Below are 25,079 nucleotides of genomic sequence, written 5' to 3'. Positions count from 1 at the left end.
CAGACACAATGATCCCTATCTGTTCAACAATTTCTTCCCAAACAGCCTTCTTTCGCTCTCTATCTTTTGCTTTTTCGTACCTGGCTGTAATCTCTGCATCGTTAGCAGCTGTGAATTTACTGTGCCCCATATGCTAACTTGGCAACCAGTCCAAGTTGGTAACTTCGTACAAACTAGCCAGTTTGCCAGACAAGAAATGTCTTGAGCAAATCCTGTAATCATGGCCTTCTAATGAATTGGGATCAATGTCATCCCTAGAGATAGCTGCTAGAAATCCAGCTAAGCGTTTCTTTCGAAGTTCAAAATCCTCCTTCCCGTATCGATCAGTAACTGCTGGGAGTCGAAAAAGGGAAACATTTGTGTTTGACGTATGGCCATCACAACGGTCAGAACGATTCCTACAATTAATTACTGCACAACCGACCATACCACTACAGTATCTCAGTACATGGTGCACCAAAATGGCAACTATTAAAAATTACGCAATTTTGATCACGTGCTGAAACTGCTCTATACAGTATTGATCTGAAATTGTCAGTAGAAGTTGCATGTTAGTAGTACATTATATGGGGTATGTCACTTCACTGGTGCTAATTGAGAGGTGTTAGTTATTGTTGAACATCACTACAATTATGTTTGTGTGCACAAGTTCACACCAAAAGACTACATCTACTTTGTTATAATAGGGCTACGTACTTACTTACCGGATGCATTTTCGAACATCAATAAAGCTGAATCAGACTTAGGTCCTAGAAATTTGCATTCTTCTTCCACTACCTCACCACCGTTGTGCCTCTTCTTTTTCTGAAAGTGTGCCACGAGTCTTGATTTGCTCGTGCCGCTCGGAATATTATCAACGAGGTATAGGACAGAGGGAGCTCCCTTTAATTTACAGTGGTTATTACTTGGTAGGGTGGGTTCATCATCCTTCATACTGAGGTACTTCGTTGTAGCCATCGCAGCAAGGGAGATCACCTGTCAATTCCAGGAAATTGATTTATGGAAGTTGACAAAGTCGTTTTCATCCGCTTCCTTCCGTGTCCCCACGGAAGGTAGTATAGTGTATATAAATTATTTCCGTGTTTGTATTGTAGAGCTAACAGCATGGTATAGCTGCATGAATAAAATAATTCTGTGGCTGCAGAGGAAAATCTATCGTGCATACATACACTTGCAGAAGATATAGGACTACTGTTCAAATAGTATGTGAAAAAAGGGTTATTTTAATGCCAATGGTGCTTAGTTCAATGGTAATGCACTCATTATATGTGTACACAAAACTTATAATTTATATGCAAGAGATCTCTACTGTCTAGCAACAATACTGGTGGCTAAATAAAGGGCCTTGAGGTACAGCCTCCAGCCAAAGACAAACTCTGAACTTTGAAAAGATTAAAATACACATTTAACCAGTAATTTTAACAAAGCCCCATTTTGCCCTTCAGTGACTTCCTTCAGTGACTTCATCTTAGTAAACAATCTGCTTTGTTTTTATTTGACAAAACAAAATTTTTGGACTGTTTGCCAGTTTGACAACAGTAATGGCTACCAGTGTTGGGAGTAACGCGTTACATTACATAAGTAACGCGTTACGTAATATTATTACTTTTGTGGTAACTAAGTAATATAACGAAATAAGCTATAAAAACAGGTAATATAACTCAAGTTACTTTACTTACAAATGTAACGCGTTACCTTAGTAATATAATTACTGTAACGAATCTAATATTACGTAATATTATTACTACAAGTAACGAAGTTACTAATCTCGTTAGTAATCCACTGAGTAACGCCTAGCTAATAAAGACTACTGAATGAGGCTTATTCACCAGCTTCTTACTTATAATCAAGATTTGCACATTGTCCAACAACGCAATCGTGTCACGTGATAAGGTGGTAGTTTCAAACGTGACAGCTTAAGGCTGTGGGCACAAAGTAATATAATATGTAATATTATTACAGTTACTTTATTTTATTGGTAATATGTAACTGTAACTAAATAGTTCAGCTGCAAGTAATATGTAATATGTAACTAGTTACTTGTAAAAGTAACTTGCCCATCACTGATGGCTACAGGGGCGGGTCTAGGATTTATAAAAGGGGGGGGGGGGGGGGCTAACTCAAGGTATTAATCTCTTGGATAGAGGTGTGCAAACCTCCCAGCATGTGAAGCATGCTGGGGACAAATTTTTCAAAAATAGATGCTGCAATTTGGAGACATTTCCACATAAAATGCATATTTCTGCCTGTATATACTGCCTTTAGATATATGGCTCTCTGCCGCATTTGCTAATGGAAAGGTTTGGGTAGGTTCAGACAACCAAGCACATGATGCACCCTCTCACAATTTCATGCATGATAGAATGATAATGTTGAAACTGGAAAATTTTGAAATCTGAATGATACGAGATTGAATCTGAGAGCATTTTCAATGGAAATTGTGTACTTGAATTAAGTATACAATAACTATATACACAAGTAGATGAACAAGCCATTTAAACAGACCAATGCACTTCACTGTATGTATAGGCACAGGCAGATTCCATAACAGAACCAACTTTTATGTTTACACTGAATGAATGTTCTATTAGAGTAGTTAGGTGACTGTTCTATTAGAGTATCTCGATCTTGTACACCTCCAATGCTGATCCGGGTCCTTGTTGCATAAACTTTAGCATAAATCCACTAATAATGCCTTGGAAAGATGTTTATAAGGTGGGTTTATGGATATTTGTATTATTAGTGATTATATAATCTAATCCAAAACAGCCAAGCTGTAAAAAAAGTGTGCGGCCCTCAAAAAGGATATGGTGAAAAAAGATGTGAAATCCAAGGTGGCGGCCAAGAAATGGCTGTGATGGTAGGTTAATGGTAAAAATTTTAATAACAACAATTCAGGTGAATTTTGGTGCCGCTTGGTCAATTGGCACAAAATTCACCTGAATTGTCGTTATTAAAATTTTTACCATTAACCTACCATCACAGCCATTTCTTGGCCGCCACCTTGGATTTCACATCTTTTTTCACCATAGCCTTTTTGAGGGCTGCACACTTTTTTTACAGCTTGGCTGTTTTGGATTAAATTTCACTTCTTTTTGTATTTGTATACCCCAAAGCCGGCCTATGGCCTGCTTTGGGACTTTTTTAACCTATCTTTTTTTCTTTACCACAGGAAGAAGAGAAGATGAAGCAGATGTACCTTAAATATTTCTGATTTTATCAGTAAATGTACAAATTATATATATAATACATATATTTATTACAGAACTGTCCATGGTGGTTTCTGTGTAACTGAACACTCTTCAAGGCAACTTCTTCTAGCTGATCTCTCTACAGGGTGATTTGTTTGTAGCTGAACTATCAACAAGGTAACTTCTTCTAGCTGTTCTCTCTACAGGGTGATTTATTTGTAGCTGGATTCTGTACAGGTGATTTTTTTGCTGCTGAGCTCTTTACAGAATGGTTCCTTTGTAGCTGAACTCTCTACAAGGTAACTTCTTCTAACTGATCTCTCTACAGGGAGATTTGTTTGTAGCTGAACTCTCTACAGGTGATTTGTTTGCAGCTGAACTATCTAGATGATGATTTCTTTGTAGCTGAACTCTCTACAAGGTAATTTCTTCTAGCTGAACTCTCTACATGGTGGTTTCTTTGTAGCTGAACTCTCTACAAGATAACTTCTTCTAACTGATCTTTCTACAGGGCAATTTGTTTGTGGCAGAATTTTCTACAGGGTGATTTCTTTGCAGCTGAACTCTCTACATGGTGGTTTCTTTTTACTGTAGCTGAACTCTCTACAAGGTAATTTCTTCTAGCTGATCTCTCTACAGGGTGATTTGTTTGTAGCTGAATTCTATACAGGTGATTTGTTTGCAGCTGAGCTCTTTACAGAATGGTTTCTTTGTAGCTGAACTCTCTACAAGGTAACTTCTTCTAACTGAACTCTCTACAGGGAGATTTGTTTGCAGCTGAACTCTCTTCATGATGGTTTCTTTGTAGCTGAACTCTCTACTAGGTAACTTCTTCTAGCTGATCTTTCTACAGGATGATTTGTTTGTATATAGCTGATTTTTCTACAGGGTGATTTGTTTGCATCTGAACTCTCTATATGGTGGTTTCTTTGTAGCTGAACTCTCTACAAGGTGACTTCTTCTAGCTGACCTCTCTACAGGGTGATTTGTTTGTAGCTGAACTCTCTTCATGATGGTTTCTTTGTAGCTGAACTCTCTACAAGGTAACTTCTTCTAGCTGAACTCCCTACATGGTGGTTTCTTTGTAGCTGAACTCTCTACAAGGTGACTTCTTCTAGCTGATCTTTCTACAGGGTGATTTGTTTGTAGCTGAATTCTGTACAGGTGATTTGTTTGCAGCTGAGCTCTTTACAGAATGGTTTCTTTGTAGCTGAACTCTCTACAAGGTAGCTTCTTCTAGCTGATGTCTCCACAAGGTCACTAGTTTGTAGCTGAAATTTCTACATGGTGGTTTCTTTGTAACTGAACTCTCTACTAGGTAACTTCTTCTAGCTGATCTCTCTACAGGGAGATTGGTTTGTAGCTGAACTCTCTTCATGATGGTTTCTTTGTAGCTGAACTCTCTACAAGGTGACTTCTTCTAGCTGATCTTTCTACAGGGTGATTTGTTTGTAGCTGAATTCTGTACAGGTGATTTGTTTGCAGCTGAGCTCTTTACAGAATGGTTTCTTTGTAGCTGAACTCTCTACAAGGTAGCTTCTTCTAGCTGATGTCTCCACAAGGTCACTAGTTTGTAGCTGAACTTTCTACATGGTGGTTTCTTTGTAACTGAACTCTCTACTAGGTAACTTCTTCTAGCTGATCTCTCTACAGGGAGATTGGTTTGTAGCTGAACTCTCTACAGGTGATTTGTTTGCAGCTGAACTCTCCACATGATGGTTTCTTTGTAGCTGAACTCTCTACAAGGTAACTTCTTCTAGCTGATCTCTCTACAGGGTGATTTGTTTGTAGCTGAACTATCAACAAGGTAACTTCTTCTAGCTGATCTCTCTACAGGGTGATTTGTTTGTAGCTGAATTCTGTACAGGTGATTTGTTTGCAGCTGAACTCTTTACAGAATGGTTTCTATGTAGCTGAACTCTTTACAAGGTAACTTCTTCTAGCTGATGTCGCTACAGGGTCACTAGTTTGTAAATGAATTCTCTACATGGTGGTTTCTTTATAACTGAACTCTCTACAAGGAAACTTCTCCTAGCTGATTTCTCTACAGGGAGATTTGTTTGTAGCTGAACTCTCTACAGGTGGTTTGTTTGCAGCTGAACTCTCTACATGATGGTTTCTTTGTAGCTGAACTCTCTACAGGGTAACTTCTTCTAGCTGATCTCTCTACAGGGCGATTTGTTTGTAGCTGAACTCTCTACATTGTGGTTTCTTTGTAGTTGAACTCTACAAGGTGATTTCTTCTAGCTGAATTATCTCTTTCTATAGTTTCATGAATTCCCTACAAGGTAACTTCTTCTAGCTGATCTCTCTACAGGGTGAATTGTTTGTGGCTGATCTCTCTACAGGGTGACTTGTTTGTAGCTGATCTCTATACAGGTTACTTGTTTCTAACTGATCTCTTGAATTATCTTCGGGTGACTGCTCTATTAGGATGACTGCTCTATTAGAGTATCTCGATCTCGCACTTGCTACACCAAGTTGGATTTCGTGTTATAACTCCGTGGCTTTAAGTCTGATTCTTCTACACCATTGAAGAGCCTTTCTAAGATGATAACTCCATCTGTACAGCGATTTTCAAAGCATTACCCCAAGCGGTTTACCTGGTAGGCGTGGCAAGCAGTAGTTTTTTATTAGCTAATCTCGATTGCGTAATTGTTACACACTGTTGGTTTTTTCGTTGTATCTTCCTGGTTTTTAGCTCGATTTCTTTCAAACCAGAAAAGGTTTGAGGTTCAATAGTTAACCTATTCACCCACCGATTTTCAGCTTCTTCCCATACGCGGTTTACCCTGTAGGCGTGACAACATATTGGTGTTATTTTACGGGAATAATCGCTCATAACTCTTTGCCTGTTTATCGTATTCCAGCCAAAGTTGGTACAGAGATGCGCCTTTATACCCCCCTTCTGTGTGCCAAATTTCAAGGCGATCGCGTTTTATAGCAGTTTTTGTAAGTGTGCGAAAAGAGGAAGAAAAAAAGAACGAAGAAACTAAGCCAATTTTTGAAGTCGCATATCTCGGGAACGCTTGAAGCGATTTCGCCCAAATTTGGAATGTGGAGTGCTGAAGGTGGAGGGAGTGTCCACAGCAAAAATCGTCTTGTTTCATCAAGGCAGCACAGAGCTACGGAGGTGCGAAAATTGCGTTTTCTTTCTTCCTGTCAATATACTCACTTGTGTTACGCGCCGGCTTCTTGGGGGGTATCACTCTTTTCACCCTATTTCATAACCCTACAGAACTTAGACAAAAAATGGTGAACCAAAAAGGCGAAAAACAAAGTGCAGTTAGAAGGGGGATCGAACCCAGGATCCCAGTGTGATGGCCCAGTGTGCTACCGATTATGCTACCGCTGCTAGCTTCGTTGACTCCCTTCTTTTGTATCTTATAAATGTGACTAACGAAATAAGCTGTATATAGTAAGAAGAACCTAACCCTAAAGGTGAAGAAGAAACCAAAGCTGAACTCTAACCCTAACCTAACGCTAACACTACTAGATGCTTCCCCTAAGGTCTACTACTCGCGGCAACTACTGGACGTATCCCCTAAAGTCGACTACTCGCGGCAACTACTAGATGCGTGCCCTAAAGTCGAAGAGAGAGAGCAACAACTACAGTAGGAAGTCTGGATGCTTTTGAGCTTAATATTACGTAAGGGTTATGAAAGGTGGTGAAAAGAGTAAAACCCGCTTCTTGGGCCGCACGACACACTACCGTGTGTCTTGATTATGCTAAGACAAAATTTCATTATAATCCTCAGCATATTGATCAAGTAAAGCCTAAAGGTGAAGGGGAGGGCTTCAGCCCCCAAAGCCCACCCCCTAGATCCGCCCCTGGGCTATGATGATGCAGCACACAATTTAAGCTGTAACATTGAATAACAATCTCCCTTATGACATGTGCAGGCTGTTTTAGGATATATGAATATCTGCTCAGTCTGCCTTAATTGTATTCTTATTGCCATCTTCTCCACAGAATGCAGGGAAAACATGTATTGAGGCATCAATTTCACATCATCTTTTTCCTTGCAGGGCATATGAAGTAGCCTACAAACTCTTGCAAGAACATTCACACTAATATGGATAGCAAATATACATTGCAATACAGCAAATTTTAATAGTCAGTAAAAATATTTAAGAGTATTCATTCAACAATTTACTAAAGCAGTATTGTATCACTCTTTTATTCCTTTAGCTGCAAGTTCTTCAGTTACTCTGTTCAAGTAGGTTGGGTCTGGATAACCATAGCTATACAAAAAGTAAAGAATAAGAGGAACATGATAGATATCAATTAAATTCACAAAAAATATAAAAGCAAGCATTATATTTTAATCAATTGCATTTATCTATTAAAGGAAAACAATTGAAAATTCAATGAATCTAGTTAGATACCATTATCATACAGTACAATAGTAGTACTGTATAGCAGGGACCACAAAGGAGTAGGCGTGGCCCATGAAAAAAACACCCAATAACCAGCCTCAATTTTCCCTGACGACAGTGAGGTAGGTAAAACTAAGCCCAAACAAGCTTTCAGATCAACCTGAAATGCTTTCAACAAGTTGTTACAGAATTAAAAAAAAGTCTAACAGAATTTTCTACTGACTGCATGATTGATCCCTTCAGACAAGCGTAACTCGATAAAGCTAAGGCTACGGGCTTGATTCTTTCACTGCTTCTGCCTGAGAGGTGCCATTTGGCATACCGCAGTATATACAATGCATTCTTCATGGACTTACCAGTGTCCTCCTTTGTGTTCCATTCATCTTTAATGAGAGCAAAAAGTGTCTATTTGGTGGTAGCACATGACGGCTTCCCTTCGTATTAACAGAAATTGTTCGTAATTTTCATGGTGGCTACTTTGATTGCAAGATACTTTTTGAACAGTTCTTGATGCTGTGTAACGGGTTGAACATAGCTGACAACGAAGTGTAATGACTTCACTTTTCAGATGATTATTGATATAGTTGGGGTGCGTGGTGTCAATTCTTTCTTTTGATGCAGTATCGTGGGTTCACCAATCATAATAATTGCTTACAAAAAAAGTTAACAAACAAGTACAGTGAAACCTCACTTAGTGGTCACCTCATTAATAAGACTACCTTGCCAGGTTCAGAAAGTCCAGATGTATCTTCCATACTGTTCCATTGATTTCATTTTCATTTTCATTAATTGGGTCACCACATTAATAAGGCCAGTGGCCACATACTGTAAGACCAAACTGGTGAAACTAACACAATATTCCCTCAATAAAGGGGCCAGCTGAACAGACAGTCAGCGCATCACTACAAAAGTTTCTGCTCCTGAGTTCCTGCCAAAAGCTATGCCAATAGTTTTAGCAATGTGCATACTTCATGCTTTTAGTAGACATTATGCCTCAAGTAACGAATAATCCTATCTGTGCATTATGATGAAACCTGTAGTATGCGTATATAGCTGTTACAGCAACTGAGCCTGACAGTTGAAGAGCGGCATAAGTCCAATCATATCCTATGCACTTATGCCTTTTCTCCTTTCATGTAAGTAGTCAGTGTATTTCAAAAAAAAAACTAGTTTAAAATGTCAAGAAATTCAAGTATTGTTGCTTCAACAAATTTTTTGGGTAGTTACACATTACTGTTCCAAAATATACTGTTCAAGCATGATGTACTGTGGACTTATGCGATTCTTCATGTGACTGGCTCATTACTATAGCCAGGTGTTGACTTGTTGAAAACCTTGATAATAAGGCCACTTTGTTTATGGCCAGATTAATGAGATTTTCATTAATAAGGCCACCTCACTAATAGGGCCACTTATTGTGGGTCCCAAAGGTGGCCCTGTTAATGAGGTTTCACTGTACACAAAACTTTTTGGAATTTTAAACTAGAGCAGGGACCACAGCACATCAATAAAAAGTACTGAAACAAGCTTATCAATGTGCTATGGTCCTTACTCTAGTTGAAAATTCTAATTTTTTTGTGTACTTGTACATAAACAACTTGTATTCAACTGTTAATAAAACGCAACTAATTTTTCTTTTCACCTATCTTATACTAGTGGTATCAATAAGACTTTATAATGGTAAAAGCACTGGTGCACTGCTGAAAAACCTTCAGACAGATGAAGCATTGCCCAATTTTTAACACCAAATAATTGATACTGTATGTAGCTACAACACAAAATGACAACCTTTCTGGACCTCCATGTGTGTTTGTCTTATGATGGATATCATTCCAGACTACAGTATCTTTGGCCCCAGTTGTGTGGGACGTCCCCACAGTAAATACCAATCCAGCATCAAAAGCCTTCTTGAGTAGTCGAGCAACTTTCTGTCCTTCAGGTGAATTTGGTAAGTAAGCAGGACACGATTTACCATTAAAATAAATCCCAGGGTTAGGATGTTCTGGACCTTGTTTTCCACCAGGAATGTCATATCTGATACAGATGGTAGCATACTTCTCATAACCAGGTAAACATTCATGCATGATGTGAGTGCTCATGGTACCACATCTTAGTTGATTTCCAGTTATTTTCCTCAATGGTAAAGTACAGGTGGGACAGTATGGCTTGTACTTCATGGCCTCATCAAGACATGACTTACAAAATCCTTGCTTGCAATGCTTGCAACAGGTCACTGCTGTAGGGGCCATGCTTTTCAGTGATTCAAAACAAATCGGACAATCTAACCAACAACATTGAGATTACACTTATGCTGTCAATACAATATACGTAGAGTTCATTTACTATTGCTTGCAAATTTCCACTAACATACATACATAAATTCATTATTCTTGCAGAGATTATGCTGAATACATTTTACATGTGCTGTTTTGGCAAAACATAGAGAGTCAGTGCTACCAATATGCATATAGAACACAAGAAAGCAGTTGGATCTATAGGCATTTAAAGAGAGAGTTGTACAAGGAATTTTACGTTCAATTAGGAATCATAGCAAAAAAAGAAGAGAAACAAGGAAGGTTGCTTTAATCAGAGGACATTCAATCCTTCATTCGTCTATACCGAATTAGGGATTGAATGTCTGCTAGCATATCTACTAGTATATTTAAAAAAAATTAAAAATGAAGTGGGGATCCAAGCAATAAAAAGCAGTGAAACAGGAGATGAATGATGGTATTACAGCATAGCTCTGTGAGAAAATCCCTACTTTGGCATGTCAAAACAATTATTTTGTTAACTATATTTATAATAATAGCAGCACAGTCACCCTAATGGAACAGTCACACGTGTATAGCTGTGTCATAAGCATCAATGTAGTGTATATTACAGACATGCATACTTGTCCTTAAAGTATCCAAATAAAATGGAAAAAACTATCCATTGTTCATCATCTGGTCCCACTATTAAGTTTAGGTATTTTAATTAAATTCCACAACATGGATGCATGTTTTTGCTTCCCTACCACAATGTTGCCAACGTAATAATACCTTTTTACCATCACTGTGGAATGTAAGTGTAGATAAATGTGTGTGTGTGTCTGTGTGTCTGTGTGCATGTGTATTGTGTGAGGTGGTGTTGTTAATTGAATTAGCGATAGTGATAATTAAATTAGTGATGCATGTGCTTTCAGGCTTGACTCCTTATGTGTGTATTGAGTGTGTGTGTGCTTGCATGTGTGTGTATTGTGTGAGGTGGGTGTTGTTAATTAAATTAGCAATAGTGTTAATTAAATTAGTGATGCATGTACTTTCAGGCTTGACTCCTTATGTGTGTATTGAGTGTGTGTGTGTGTGTGTGCTTGCTTGAGTGTGTATTGTGTGAGGTGGTGTTGTTAATTAAATTAGCAATAGTGTTGATTAAATTAGTGATGCATGTACTTTCAGGCTTGACTCCTTATGTGTGTATTGAGTGTGTGTGTGTGTATTGTTTTGTGTAGTGATGGTGTTAATTAAATTAGTGATAAATTTATTTTCAATTACACTAGTCTTGGCTCCTTGTGCATGTGTAGATCTCAATTATTATACCACAAAGCACATAGGATTTGTGCTGCGCTACTGGTACTGACTGTATGCAAGGAAATTTAGACATCAGCAAAATTTGACGAATTTGACAAATTGGTTTAATTCGTCAAATTTAAATTCATCAAGTGTTTATAAGCGCCTTTAAAAGTACAGGTTTTGTCTACAATTTCTTGATTTTCATCAACATTTTTTTTTGTCAAATCTGCTGAAGTGTGAATTCGTCAAATTTTTCTTACGTCAAAATTTCCTTGCGTACTGTACTCCATGATAGGTCACAAGGCCACGCCTATTCTTCATTCTACGTAATACCGATCTATCAAATCGAGACCACGCCTCTTTTACGCTAGCTGTATTTGTGACCACACACCTTCAGGTTGGTAGGCTGATTCAAGATACTCTAGTCTAACAATCGATCGAAACCACAATGACTACACCTCTTTTTGGGCAAGCACACATGACTCAAGGTACTCTAATACAGCAGTCACCCTAATAGAACAGTCACATGTTTATAGCTGGCTGTATGCTTTAACAAAAACTAAATAAACTAAGTATATTAAAAATTATAAATTTAAAAATGAAGTAGGGTTTCAAGCGATAAAAAGTAGTGAAGCAAGAGATGAACAATGGTAGCTATTACAGCATAGCTCAGTGGGAAATCCCTACTTTGGCATTAATCCATACTTTAGCATTGAACACAAAATAATTGTTATACCATGCCAAAGTAGGGATTTCCCACTGAGCTATGCTGTAATAGCTACCATTGTTCATCTCTTGTTTCACTACTTTTTATCACTTGGAACCTTACTTCATTTTTAAATTTATAATTTTTAATATATATTTATATGCATATGACACTATGATAACTAACTTTTACTCTCTGCAGTTTCATTTGTTCCTCCTCTTACATGTGCTGGCAGTGGAATGGTGTGAACTGAAGGAATTTCCATTTGCTTATGAGATCCTTTGAGCAGCTGTTTCATTTTCTTACGTGACATATCCTCATCTTTGTGCTAATAACAAGTAGTACATGTATATGAATTTTCACAAAATAAAGATATAGGTGACCGGATCTGTATACATTAGTGCAAGCCTAATTTTTACAGTATAATGCAATAAACGCAATGGGTGAAATAATTACGAAATCGAAAAGAAATCCATAAATTTTTTGAGCGTTTGTTTCACAGTGAAGGAAGGTGGTAACGGAAAATACCGTGGTACCATCATGATCCCCAAAGCAAGAGGAGTCCGGTTTCATGTCAGTGCTCCCAAGGAGATGTAAATTATGAGCGATAGTCTGCCTCACATTGGATGAGGGGTTTACTACTGTTTTTTGGCTTCACCCTGGTTGTAGGAAGAACCTGGAAGGCAAAATGTACCCAGCACTGGATTCGCCTGTCCATGGAGAATCCAATGGTGTAAATTTCGTCTTGGTAGAAAATTGCATTCGTGCGTTATGACCGTTTAATTAAGCGCCTGTGGTTTATTTTCTGTATTGTCACTGTACAAATCAGTTTTCCTGTTGCTGCCACTTTGTAGCCCTGTATCTTTGAAACTTCAAGGTTTCTAGAGCTGAAACTTTGGTGGACCATTTCTTTGGTTACCTAGATAAAGAAAATGTAACAAAATGGAATTCGAAAAATACGCTAACATATGGGATTCTTTCAGATCCGGTCACATATACACCATGATCATGTGAAACTTTAAACGAGCTGCCAGGTGTGTATTTAGCTCAAACCACAGGTAAGTATATACACGTATGCCTACCTGGAAACAGTTGAGTATATATATATATTTACTCACTTGCGGTTAGGCAAATATATACCACTTTTTGACACCACAGATCAAAGGAGACCATAAGGCAATATTTCATGTATTGTCCTAACCATAGGGCGATATCATGATTAGTACTTCGGGCATCCACAAAGTGGTTATTTGGCTAAAAATGGCATCACTACAACCAGCAAAACCCACAATCATTTCTTTTTGTTCCATCATTTAAAGCCACAATCAATATTTGCAAACCTCTGTATAAAAGTAATGTGGGGAACGCAGGTTCGTCTTCCTTCATCTACTAGGTGAGCAATACCTGAGTAGTATATTTTAGGTATATACCATGGCCATATACCCGCACCCTCAGGCCTGTGGCCCTTGGGCTTGGGCATATATATCAGGCACATCCCTCGTGGTCAAGGTATAACTATTAAATATATTGGTACCTGCCCTACATGCAGGACAATCTCCACGTTAAACATTTTAATTCCAGGAACAGAGACCAAGCATTTAACACCAGCACTGCTCATGTAGCTATGTAGCATGCAGTGATGTTACTTTTAAAGAGCCTTATGCCATCCTGCAAGAATACACCGATTTATTAATGATGAAAACACTGAAGTTGTTTATCTGTGGTTTTGACAGGAATGTACTTCAACGAGTCTTCCCTACCAGTGACTTAACATGTTGGTTGCTGTGGCCCACCCCTGGGAGTAGTGGCAACTGCCACCATTTATTGAGGACTCTATTACACATATGTACTCATATATACACAGTTATTTGCCTAGCTATCCACCCTACCACCGCACCAAGCTCTATCATTGCCTACTTTTCCCTAATGCTAAGTACTTAACATTTTGCACAAAGCCGGTAGTGTATGTAACAATACACAACAATCAACAAGAACATGATGACACCATAATAGTAAATGAGATATACATAAGATTATGCATTACATGACAATATATAGATTATATAATATAGATATTAATTATAGGGCAAGCAGTAAGCTCTTCCATAAACAGGGTCGATTAATGAACATAGCATTTGCGACTTAGTATTATCTGGAAAACAACTGATGATAGCAAACTGCAAATAAATGTCAAACGACAGCAATTGATGACCAGCAACCAAAAATGACAGACATAGCTATGTCACAAACATTAATAATGGCATAGATTGATTAAGCTTTACAGTTACGTAACTAGCATATCTAAATTCCTCCAAATTTTCCCAGTTGCCCAAGCTTTCTTTACTCCACATATAATAAAAATCATGATAGTACACAGACAGTAATATTATTGTAGCTAGTTAGAATAACTATACATAGCACAGACATGCATGAAGCAGATGACACATTCAGATGGTATTTAGCAAATTACAACCATACTAAATGAGCATGCAACTAAGTGAGTCTGTGTGTGTACCAATAGCTGTAAGCAACATGCTAAGCCTGAATGCAGGGAAGTAGAGTTTTTGCAGGACCAGCAGGGACTAATACATGAGTACCTATGAGTATAAAGGAGAGTGCAAATACAGCATGAATATAAAGCAGTGTGAAAATATAGCATGAATGTATACAGTAGGCCTGCAAATGGTTGTATACAAGCATCAGCTACCTGTATGCAGCAACAAATGTACACACACATTAGTGAGCATTAAATGAGTCTGCAAAATTAGCAACAGCCATTAATTGGTATGCACTGTATGTAGCAATTTTTCTTACAAGCATGTAAGCAGAACATAAACATAAGCACATAAGCAGCAGCAACAACAGTTGTGTTCAGAGTTTGAATACAGCAAAGCACTGTACATACAGACATTGGTAAAGCACAAGTAAACTTACAACTGGAGCTAAAGAGGCTACATACATAGTAAATAAGTCTGCAATGATTTTAGACATTGGTTATAGCTTTATATCCACTGATCGCATGAACTCGAATAGAAATATAGCAGTTAATATTGTATGCAGACGCTTTTCAAGTTGAAAGTACATGAGTATTTTTGTGCACACAAACTCTATGCACACAAACACTGACAAGGCAAGTGCAACTGAGGTCTGAAGGTATGTACCCCCAAAACAAGCTAGGGTTAATAAGGTAAGCAGCAATTTATGTGTACAAGGACAAGTGTGGCACATCCATAACAAAAAGTACCTGTAAATATTTAATTGTATAAGAATGTAGATAGGTTGCAGAGGAATGGAAAGCTTGCAAAGAGCCCTAGACAATAACACTTATCCTACTGTTAAGCCAGGGAAACACTGTAGCAAGGTATTATTACATACATGGAGAGCGAATGTGCAATCTCAATATCAATATATGCACCTCCTATTCGCATGCAGCAGCCAATGAACACATGCACATGTGCACGAGCATGGAGCAAGCCTGCAGAAAGTAACAGCCATTGAGCTATAGTTATGCAACAGTCTGGAGATATTACAAGTTAAATGAGCAACCAAATGAAAATAAGTTAATACTGAGCCTGAAAAAAAAAATCACAACCAGTTATTTCCAGGTATATGTGTACAAATAAGTATGAAACTTTAGGGGTGAATATTGTACCTGTGCGGTAACTAAGCATATGCTAGAATGGGACAAGAGAGCAAGCAACTGAAGGAGAAAATGAGGCATACAAGATGGTATGGAAAATTGCCCCACTTTGTGCAGCTGAAGTGCAGCAGCCACACATGCATGTGCGGTGGTGCAAAGTTACTGCAATGTAACTAGCTGGTGGCAAATTTCACATAAGCAAATTTGGAAACGAAATAACCCATGCAAGTCTAAGAGCTGCCGTGCTTAAGGAGATAATGGTATTACTAAAAATAAAAGAAGACACTGTTGACCATTGAGATGCATGCAATTACGGACCAGCTACATGGTTAATGGCATAGAGTTGGGGGAATTGGAGAATGGTTACACATTTGTAGTAGGTTAATCATGGAAGTATAATGGTGTCAGTGACAGTAATGATAATGCATGCATGCTAGTAGTAATAGAGTGGGATTAGACAACTGAGGTGGTCGCTGAATGGTGTAGCAGTCGCATAAGCATGGTATTACGTGCAAGCAACAGATAGGACATGCCTGCCTGTCTGCAGAAGCAGTGATGACTCGCAAACCTATAGCGAGGAGCATACATGCAGTGGCAGCGACACTAGCAATGAAATAGTGGAAGCAAAATACTTGCAGCAGAGTTGTAGTTCAATAGTAGTGTCAGCAGTAATAGCAGACATGCAGCAGCCATAAATTTCATGCAGCAGCACTTTCGTACATCATGCAGTTACGTATCATGCAACAGCAAGTGCATCATGCAGTACTCTGCTAGTCTCTGCACTCTCAGTAAATCATGCAATAGCGGCACCCTCAAGTTCACAGCAGTGATTACATTCATGCAGCCACAATAATGTTTCACGAAGTGGCAATGAAATTTTTTTTGCCAGAGCCATAACATATATGCAACAACAATAATATTCTTGCAGCAGCCGTAAACAGAATTGGATAACTGAGGGGATCACTGGATGCCGTAGTAGCCATACTTGGACAATATTGCATACCAACCAATTAATGTTTGGGATACACATTATCAGAAGCAGTAATAACAATGGCACAGTGGTAATAGGCATGCGGTAGACATAATCTTCATGAAATGTCGCCCTCAGAGTGATAGCAGCAGCTACAATAACATTCATGCAGCAGCAATAGCATTCTTGCAGCAAAGATAACATTAATGCAGCAGCACCTCAGTGCAATAGCAACAGCAATAGCAAATTTCTTGTAGCATGCATGATTCGAAACCCCATGATCCATAACATACAGTACTACTCCCCATTGATCCCTAATATATTAGTACTGTATGATAATAAAAAATCTAACAAACTACAGTAACTGCTCAAACGCAACATCATCTCGCAAGAGCAAAAACTCACTAATTAAAGAGCATGGCACCCATTTCACTCATGAGCATTCATCCTGTTTCGTTTGGAATGAATACTCGTGAGCGAAACTGGTGCCATGCCTTTTAATTAGCAAGTTTTTAAATCACTCGCACTCTGGTGAGATGTTGTTATGCTTGAGGGGTACCATATATAGTGTATTTAGGATCCAAGCGATAAAACGTAGTGAAACAAGAGATGAATGATGGTATTACAGCATTGTTTGGTGGGAAATCCCCACTTTGGTAATGAAGAAAATAATTGTTACTACATGCCAATGTAATCATTTAATACCATCATTCACTACTTTTTATTTCTTGGATTCCCACTTCATTTTTAAAAAATATACTATTACATACATAGATGTTACCGTATAGAGGGGAATTTTTAGGGTTTTCATTTTCAGATATTTCAGAGACTCCTCATGTACCGTGGTATATTACTCGTTATTGTATTACATAACACATTGCATTGCCCCAGGGTGATATATGATCACCTTTACTTTTTAATAGAACTTTTTATTGTAAAAGTCCTGCTAGCTTGTAAAATTATTTAATTTTTTCATAAACTTGTAAAATAAGCTTTCAAAATTTCGTTGATTACCCTCCTTTTATTTTTGCTGGGAACCCACATTTTTAGCGATGGTCACACACCACAAATGTACATCCTACACACTTTAATGATAAACCTACTTTAGCAGTAAACCGTATTTCTGTATCAACTTGCTTCATTTGCTGTGGACTACTTGCTAGTTGTGAACCATTTCCCTCTACATCTTTAGTAAATCTCCATTTCAAAATTTTATCTATTTCAGATAGTTGATGATTTTGGTACTCTAGCTCTTGCTGAAGTTGACAGATTTGTTGTTTGTTTTGAAGTAACTGATTATTTTTGTGTTCTAGTTCACGAGTTTGTTGGGAAAGTGCTTTATTTGCTAGCTGTAACTCTTGATCCTTTTGTGGTAGTTTTACAGTTCTCAGTTGTTTTATTAGCTGATCTTTCATGGATAACTCTTCATCTTTTTGTTTCAGTGCTTGATCTTTACTTTGTAATTGGAATGTCTGCTGAGCAATTACTTGATCCTTTTGTGGTAGTTTTACAGTTTGCAATTGTTTTATTAGCTGATCTTTCATGGATAACTCTTTATCTTTCGTGGATAACTCTTCATCTTTTTGTTTCAGTGCTTGATCTTTACTTTGTAATTGGAATGTCTGCTGAGCAATTACTTGATCCTTTTCAATTATTGCTTTCTTACAACTAACCTCATGCTGCATGACAGCATTAAAAAGGTCAATAATGTTATCACCTTCGTGTGGTGAATGGCTATACTCAATACCCTTCAATGCTGTAATGACTTCTCCAATAACTGGCCTATCTTCTGGTTTCTTCTGCAAACAACTTTCAACTAAACGTCTCAATGCTGGTATTTCAGACATCTTAACGAAAAGGTATTCCCTTCTTTGTACTTCAGAAAGGACAACATCATTTTCTGTTACTCTATCCTTTGGTGTTGGCCACTGCATGCTGGTAACATGTACACACACACAACCAAGTGAAAAAACATCGATCGGAGTACCATATACTGGGTTGATTGACAATGCCTCTGGAGGCATAAACACCATGTTACCAGGAGTTTGTGTGTGTCTGCTAAAACCCGGTGAAATCATTTTAGCCATCCCAAGATCACTTATTTTAGCTACCAGATGTTTAGTAAGGAGAATGTTACTGGAGTACAGATCCCTGTGGATGATGTTCTGGCTGTGGAGGAACTGCAAACCCTGACACACATTCAGGAAAATGGAAAACTTAAAATGCAAAGGAATATCTTCTTTCTCGTATTTCTCAATTAGGCCGGTTAGGCTGATGTGCATCAACTCCATCACTAGCCATGGCAACTTCGCTTTCTTTCCTCTCGCGTTAGGATAGTAAATTCCCAGGAACTGTACTATGTTAGGATGAAGAATTTTGCTACAATTTTCACACTCCGCAAGAAACACTGACTTCCATTTCGAATCTTCAGTGTTCACCAGAATGGGATGCATTTCTTTTGCGGCACACACCGTCTCGTGTACGATCACTTCGTAGACACTTGCATACGAGCCGACTCCTATTGGCTCTTCTTTTGTCTTTGTCACCACAGACAGTTCAAAACTACTTTGTCCCTTCAATGTCGCCATTGCTTTACTTTATATTGACGGGTACGCCCTACGCGCCGCCCTCCTCAGAGGTAGCTTCCGCGTTTGAACACACTAGTGCGTCACAATGACGTTATTACAAGTGTGACGTGATTTCATTCACTCCCTGCTTGCTAAGGCCACTCCAATTGGTTATTATGTTTCTGGTCCACCGCCCGCGTCCTTTTTTACAGAAAGTGAAATTTCAGAAATACATGGGGAATATGTTCGCATCAGATTTTTGAAAAAGCTGGATTTCAGAAACAAATATTGGGCTGCTACAAACATGCTAAATCTAACCGCTTAGCTACGTGTCTTTATGTCTTTTATCAGTGAAAACCTGCAAGAAATGAGCATAGTGCATAGTACAGATCGATATACTCTAATACAACAGTCAGAAAATCACAAAAACATTCTAATTGAGCAGTCACTTCATTATTGCTTTGTTGCTGAATTCCGCCCGCCCGCATCTAAAACTAAAGATTTAGATTTAGATTTAAGATTAGGTACTGGGCAATCAGCTCAGCTGGTTTGCCCAGGGGGTGAAAACCCCAAATGGTACAATCAAATACATACATACATACATGCAATTTGATAATTAATTACAGTAGTGAAGGTTAAGTACATAAATAAATTCATCCAAATTTCTTGATTCTATTATATTAATTGGCAACTCATTCCAGTCTTTAACAGTTCTAGGATAATAACTATATTTATAGGTGTTGAGGGTTGCTTGTGGCAGAATGAAATGATTGGGGTGATGTTGCCTGGTACAAAATTGAGTTCTTTGATAATGTGAGGGGATGGAGATCGGTAGTGTATTATTAATTATTTTATAGAATAGTGTTAATCTTGATGACTGATGGCGTTGTTGTAATGTAGGTATACTAAGAGAGGACAATAATGACGTAACACTATTTCTGGAGTAATCTGATAAAATCCATCGAGCAGCTCTTCTTTGCACCTTTTCTAACTTATAAATGTCAGTGTTATAATACGGATCCCAAACTGGGGCGGCATATTCCATAATTGGTCGAACCAATGTTAAATACGCTGTTCTTTTAGTATCAGATGGGCAGTTGTTTAGGTTTCGTTTAATAAAATTTAGCACTTTGGTTGCTCTGTTACTTACTGTTTGTATATGTGATGACCATGACATAGTGTTATCAATCGCTACACCTAAGTATGTATGGCACTTCTTTATATCGACATTATGACCTGATATGGTATACGTATATTGTATGGGGTTCAGGAAACGAGTACACCTCAGCACAGCACATTTCTCAACATTTATTTTCATTTGCCATTTGTGAGTCCATTCACATATTTTATGTAAGTCTTCCTGTAACTGCTTTGAATCTTGCGGTGTTGTAACAGTCTTGTAAATAACACAGTCATCAGCAAACAATCGAACTGAAGATGTAATGTTTTCATTTATGTCATTAATATATACAAGAAACATAAGGGGGCCTAGTACAGTACCCTGTGGTACCCCAGACTTAACAGTTGTTGCGCTAGATGATTCTCCATCAACAATTACCCTTTGATATCGTTTGGTTAGCCAGGAAGAGATCCATTGAAGAAGAGGCCCTCGTATACCATAGAATTTTAATTTGTTTAATAGTCTTTTGTGAGGAACTGTGTCAAAAGCCTTAGAAAAGTCTATAAACAATAAATCAGTCTGTTGCTGGCTATTCATAGATCGTTGGATCTCATCTATAAAATCAACTAGTTGTGTTTGGCAGGAGTGGTTGGGCCTGAATCCATGTTGTAGAGGATTTAAAGTGTTTAGTGATGTAAAAAAGGACATTGTATGGTGAAAAATAACATGTTCCATTACTTTACAAAGGACTGATGTTAGTGAGATTGGTCTATAATTTGCAGGAGAACTTCGATTTCCCTTCTTGAAGACAGGGGTGATGTTAGCTGACAACCAATCCTGAGGGAGAGTAGCATGTTCTAAAGATTGGGAATAGATGGTCTACAATACAGGAGCGATTTGTGGTGCACAAAGCTAAACTTCAGATGACCAGAAACATAAAAACAAATTGGAGTGGCCTAACTGTTGAGTGCACGGATGGTCACATGTGTGACTCGTTATTAAATTTGGCAGATGCATGATCATGCTGGAAGCAACCCAGCTGACATAATTACGATTATGGTAGCCATGTAACTAATGGCTCCCCATTTATTGGGGCGAGCCTGAGCGAGCCCCACACTAGCGTACGGTGAACCATTCCCGATCGAAAACGGAAAACTACGAAAATTCTAAATATCGCTCGTACGGTGAACCATGCCACGGAGTACGTGCACGAAAATATCATGCCACTTCTAAATATGGTTCGTACGGTCAACCATGCCACGGAGTATGTGCACGGAAATATCACGCCATTTCTAAATATGGTTCATAAGGTCAACCATGCCACGGTGTGTGTGCACGGAAATATCATGCCATTTCTAAATATCGCTCAGTCGTAAGGTGAACCATGCCAGGATTAGATTGCAGATGGAAAAAGAAGAAAGATTGAGGACAAGGAGGGAGCAGTACAGAGCCAGGTGGAATAGGGAAACCCCCGAGCAAAGAGAGGAGCGACTTGCAAGACGTAGGGAATATGATAGAGGCAGGTATGCACAGATGACTGTAGATCAACGAAGGGCTTTGTCGCAACGAAGAAGAGAACGTGTTGTATCCGAAAGGAGAACAAGTTGCTGCTACGGATTGCAATGATAGTGCTGTTACACGCCAACTGCCATCATTTGACAACCCTTTTATAAAGTCACCATTTTCAATGATATTCTAAATCAGATCTTGGCGTATGCAGTGCCTCACACAAGCAGCATCGACCTTGAAGACCAGTTGCTGTCAGCACCTGTACTGGTGTATACCATTAATTCAAAGGACACAGTTACTTTCGTATCACAGGTTGCGTCATGAACGTACTGCTTATTAAATGACACTTGTACATACTTTGCAATTCATGAGCATCACTACTTAAGCTCGCCCCTCGATGCTATAGCATCTGTCTAGTTATATCAGTTGCTAGGAAGCTGATAGGTGAATCCTTTGGTTGCATGCCTCACGTAATAGCTATCATGTGCATCCCACTCATAGAGGGATATACAGAGGTTTGTGGAATGTTTGCAACAAAACCGTAAAGCGCCAACTGAAAACGTGATCCATCAACTTTGAAATGCATCACCACAACTTTGATAGGTCACGTTTCTGGTGACTTCCTGTATTGCAAAGGTTCATGTACTTGAGTAAAATGTGATTTTTATATTTTGTGCTGCAACAATGTAATCAATTAAACTTGTCATCTATAAACTTTACTATACAAATACCTCTGTACTTTGGAAGCAGAAATAAAAAAAACATTTTAAAATCACTGAATTATGGAGCGCCAAATGCGACAAAAATCGATATTTTGAATTCGATAAAAACCGTCACATCGATGTTTTTTTACTCGATGTGATCGATGTTTTGTAATCGAAATTACAGCATCGATGTTACAGCATCGATCTAAAAACATCGATGATTTTGCATCGATCTCCGAACATCGATGCAGAATCGAGGTGTCAAATTCTTGCAAATATTTAAATCGCGAATTTTAAAGTATCACTTTAAGCGCCCTTAAAAATAATCCAGGAGTAAAACATGTGTGATGTAAGCAACCATAAACTCAACCAGAATGTACGAAGATTGCACAAACAGGTATGAGAACCTATCAGTCTCAAACCCATCTCCAGGGTCTCCTCCATACACCAATTGAGGACTTAACATCCATGCTTTTGTCCTATTCGTATGGCCTTTGATGGCTGTAGTTTGTTAAATCAATTGTTTCTGTGTTATGGTCGTTAGTTTTGATATTGTATATAAATTAATATTTTATTGCACTAGTTTGTTAACTTCTTTTGTTAAAGGATAGCTATGAATTACACATGTGGCTGTGACTACTTTTATTAGATAGAGTATCTCAATCTTCCCACTCAGCTATACAGAAGATCAATCTAGTTGGTGTGTGGTACAACACTTTGTTTTTCTACAGATCTAGATTCTGTGGCATGTTCTGATCATTTAAGGTAGCGTGGCAATCTTTGCATCCAGCCTACAATCCTACGCACAGCATGACACTCTTTTATTACAAGGAAATTTGCTACTAAAATACCCTGTTGTACCTGTAGGTTGGGAATTACATAGATAGGTGCATAAAATAACACTACCAATAATCTGAGTGGTATTAAGACAAGTGTGTGATTTGAGCTAGACACAGACCCTTTTCTCCCTTCCAAAATTATAAATTGTGTTTCATAAGGAGAATAAAAACTGTGTTGCAAAAACGATACCACATTGTGATCAACCAGTGGTTCCAGCAGAGCATTTATATCAAACAACTGCAAGTGGTGGGTGTTCTGTGTCTCATATAAAAAATTCTTTTGGATAAATGTCTTTTGGCTACTTTAATTGAAAGTCTGCTCTCTGGGATACTGAAATTGAAATGAATGCTGTAACTAAGAGGCTTATTTGTTATGAATAGCAGTAACTCACACTCAAAATTCTTGCTACATGGTTGGTCAGCTTCGATTGTGGGTTTAGTAACATCAAATCAGATATTGAAATTTTAATTGTGAAGTAAACGATACTTGTTGCAAGTTTACAGGAGCTGCCACCATCAAGTTAAGGATCATTAATTTTTATGAAGAATATGCATATTTCTTTACCAAAAAGTTGTACCAAGTTGGTTAAACAGTATTGTTACATAGCTGGCTGGTACAAAAAATAGCCATTGATTGCAAAAATATGATTGAGCTGGCTGCTATATAGTAAGGTTCCCCTCACTGTTCTCTATTATTGCTGTGTTTTCTTGATTAGGATAGAGTGACAATGTCTGATGCTGGAACGACTGTGATATAATCTTAGGAGCAGCTGGAGTTATACGATGGAGTGTTGTTGGCCCCCAGACAGTCAAACAGTAAAGAATTCTGACATAGTAACTCAAAACAAAACAAAAAATTAAATACTTGTGTAACATATATGCCATTATAATATTACTGAGAAGTTTATTTAATAGTGGAACAGAAATTTGTTGCTTGGCCTGTACAAAGGTGGTATCCTTTGGTAGGGATATTTAGATTGTGTGTTCGTGCTTGTGTGTGTAGCAGGGCTCCCCTGAGACAAGACAAAACCACTCTCAAAATAGTAAAAGTAGTAACAGTGTTCTATAGTGTGGAAGGATCATTGACAAAGTCCCTACTGCTGGAACAGATGTGTAATAAATACAAATAATAGTAACTACTTTAACTGAGGATGTTTTGATTAAGGATTAAGTTGATAGTGGTAGAAGCGTATTCCACTCAGCAGCGGATCCTCACTAATCCGAACAACTATGTTCTCAAGTTAACAAAAAGTCTGTACAGGTTAGTGAATTTGTTCGGATTAGTGAACCCACTGATTATATACGGAGACCAGTTCACTTACTTTAACAGAACATACAAAATTTTGTCTGCAAAATACTCTAATGCAACAGCCATGTTTGTACTAGTGAGGATTCACTGTTTAGCCTTTTACAAGTTGTTTCAGTAAAACACTAGTTAACCCTTCAACTCAACTTTGAATGCAAACAAGTGTTGTAAGAGGAGATCCATCTGATGCTGCTTATTAAAACCATATCCACAGTAGCTTAAGACTATCAAAACATTAAAATTAATGTGTACAGATTGCTTTATACTACACATTTTCACCAGTACTGGTTATACTAGAGTAGGTTACTTTCCCCACTATAGTGCTAATGCACATTTTTCATGTGACTGATTTAAAATTTAACTTAGTAGATGAGTCAACAAGAACATTAAGAAACATCAAAATTAATGTTGTGTGTCACATATGACTTCCTCGTATCATCCTGTTGCTCCCTGCCGAGTCATATCCATGTTCCACCTGATCCAAAATAATCACCTGTTTATTGGAATTCTTCACTCATCATGAACGCACTGATGACGTGTGTAAAATAATAATCCTGGATGGAATGGACATAGGAAACACAAAACATATAATT

The 25,079-nt window shown here is 38.1% G+C and overlaps 2 protein-coding genes across 2 annotated transcripts in view; both read right to left on the bottom strand.

The window, feature by feature from the left end:
* LOC136269289 (uncharacterized) overlaps positions 1-990 on the bottom strand; it is a 31,907-nt gene extending 30,917 nt beyond the window's left edge. Inside the window, exon 1 of the mRNA XM_066064826.1 lies at positions 705-990. Coding sequence (XP_065920898.1) covers positions 705-957 — 253 coding nt within the window. The 5' untranslated portion in view covers positions 958-990. The remainder of the gene's footprint in view (positions 1-704) is intronic.
* A 6,249-nt stretch (positions 991-7,239) lies between these two features.
* LOC136269290 (uncharacterized) lies at positions 7,240-18,977 on the bottom strand. The gene is made up of 4 exons (XM_066064827.1): positions 17,545-18,977; positions 12,018-12,159; positions 9,360-9,852; positions 7,240-7,436 (listed from the first exon to the last, which is right to left on the bottom strand). Exons 1-4 carry the CDS (start codon positions 18,892-18,894, stop codon positions 7,364-7,366), a joined length of 2,058 nt encoding a protein of 685 aa, XP_065920899.1. The 5' UTR covers positions 18,895-18,977; the 3' UTR covers positions 7,240-7,363.
* Positions 18,978-25,079: the final 6,102 nt, after the last annotated feature.

Source organism: Dysidea avara, chromosome 10, assembly GCF_963678975.1.
Source record: "Dysidea avara chromosome 10, odDysAvar1.4, whole genome shotgun sequence".
Classification (NCBI taxonomy): Eukaryota; Metazoa; Porifera; class Demospongiae; order Dictyoceratida; family Dysideidae; genus Dysidea; species Dysidea avara.
This window is presented reverse-complemented; position numbering and strand designations above follow the sequence as displayed.

Coding starts and splice junctions, on each gene's coding strand:
- LOC136269290 (XM_066064827.1), bottom strand. CDS start 18,894: ATGCATCCCATTCTGGTGAACACTGAAGATTCGAAATGGAAGTCAGTG. Junction 12,160..17,544: donor AAATACGGTTTACTGCTAAA/GTAGGTTTATCA, acceptor ACTTGTTATTAG/CACAAAGATGAGGATATGTC. Junction 7,437..9,359: donor ACACATGGAGGTCCAGAAAG/GTTGTCATTTTG, acceptor CTTTTTGTATAG/CTATGGTTATCCAGACCCAA.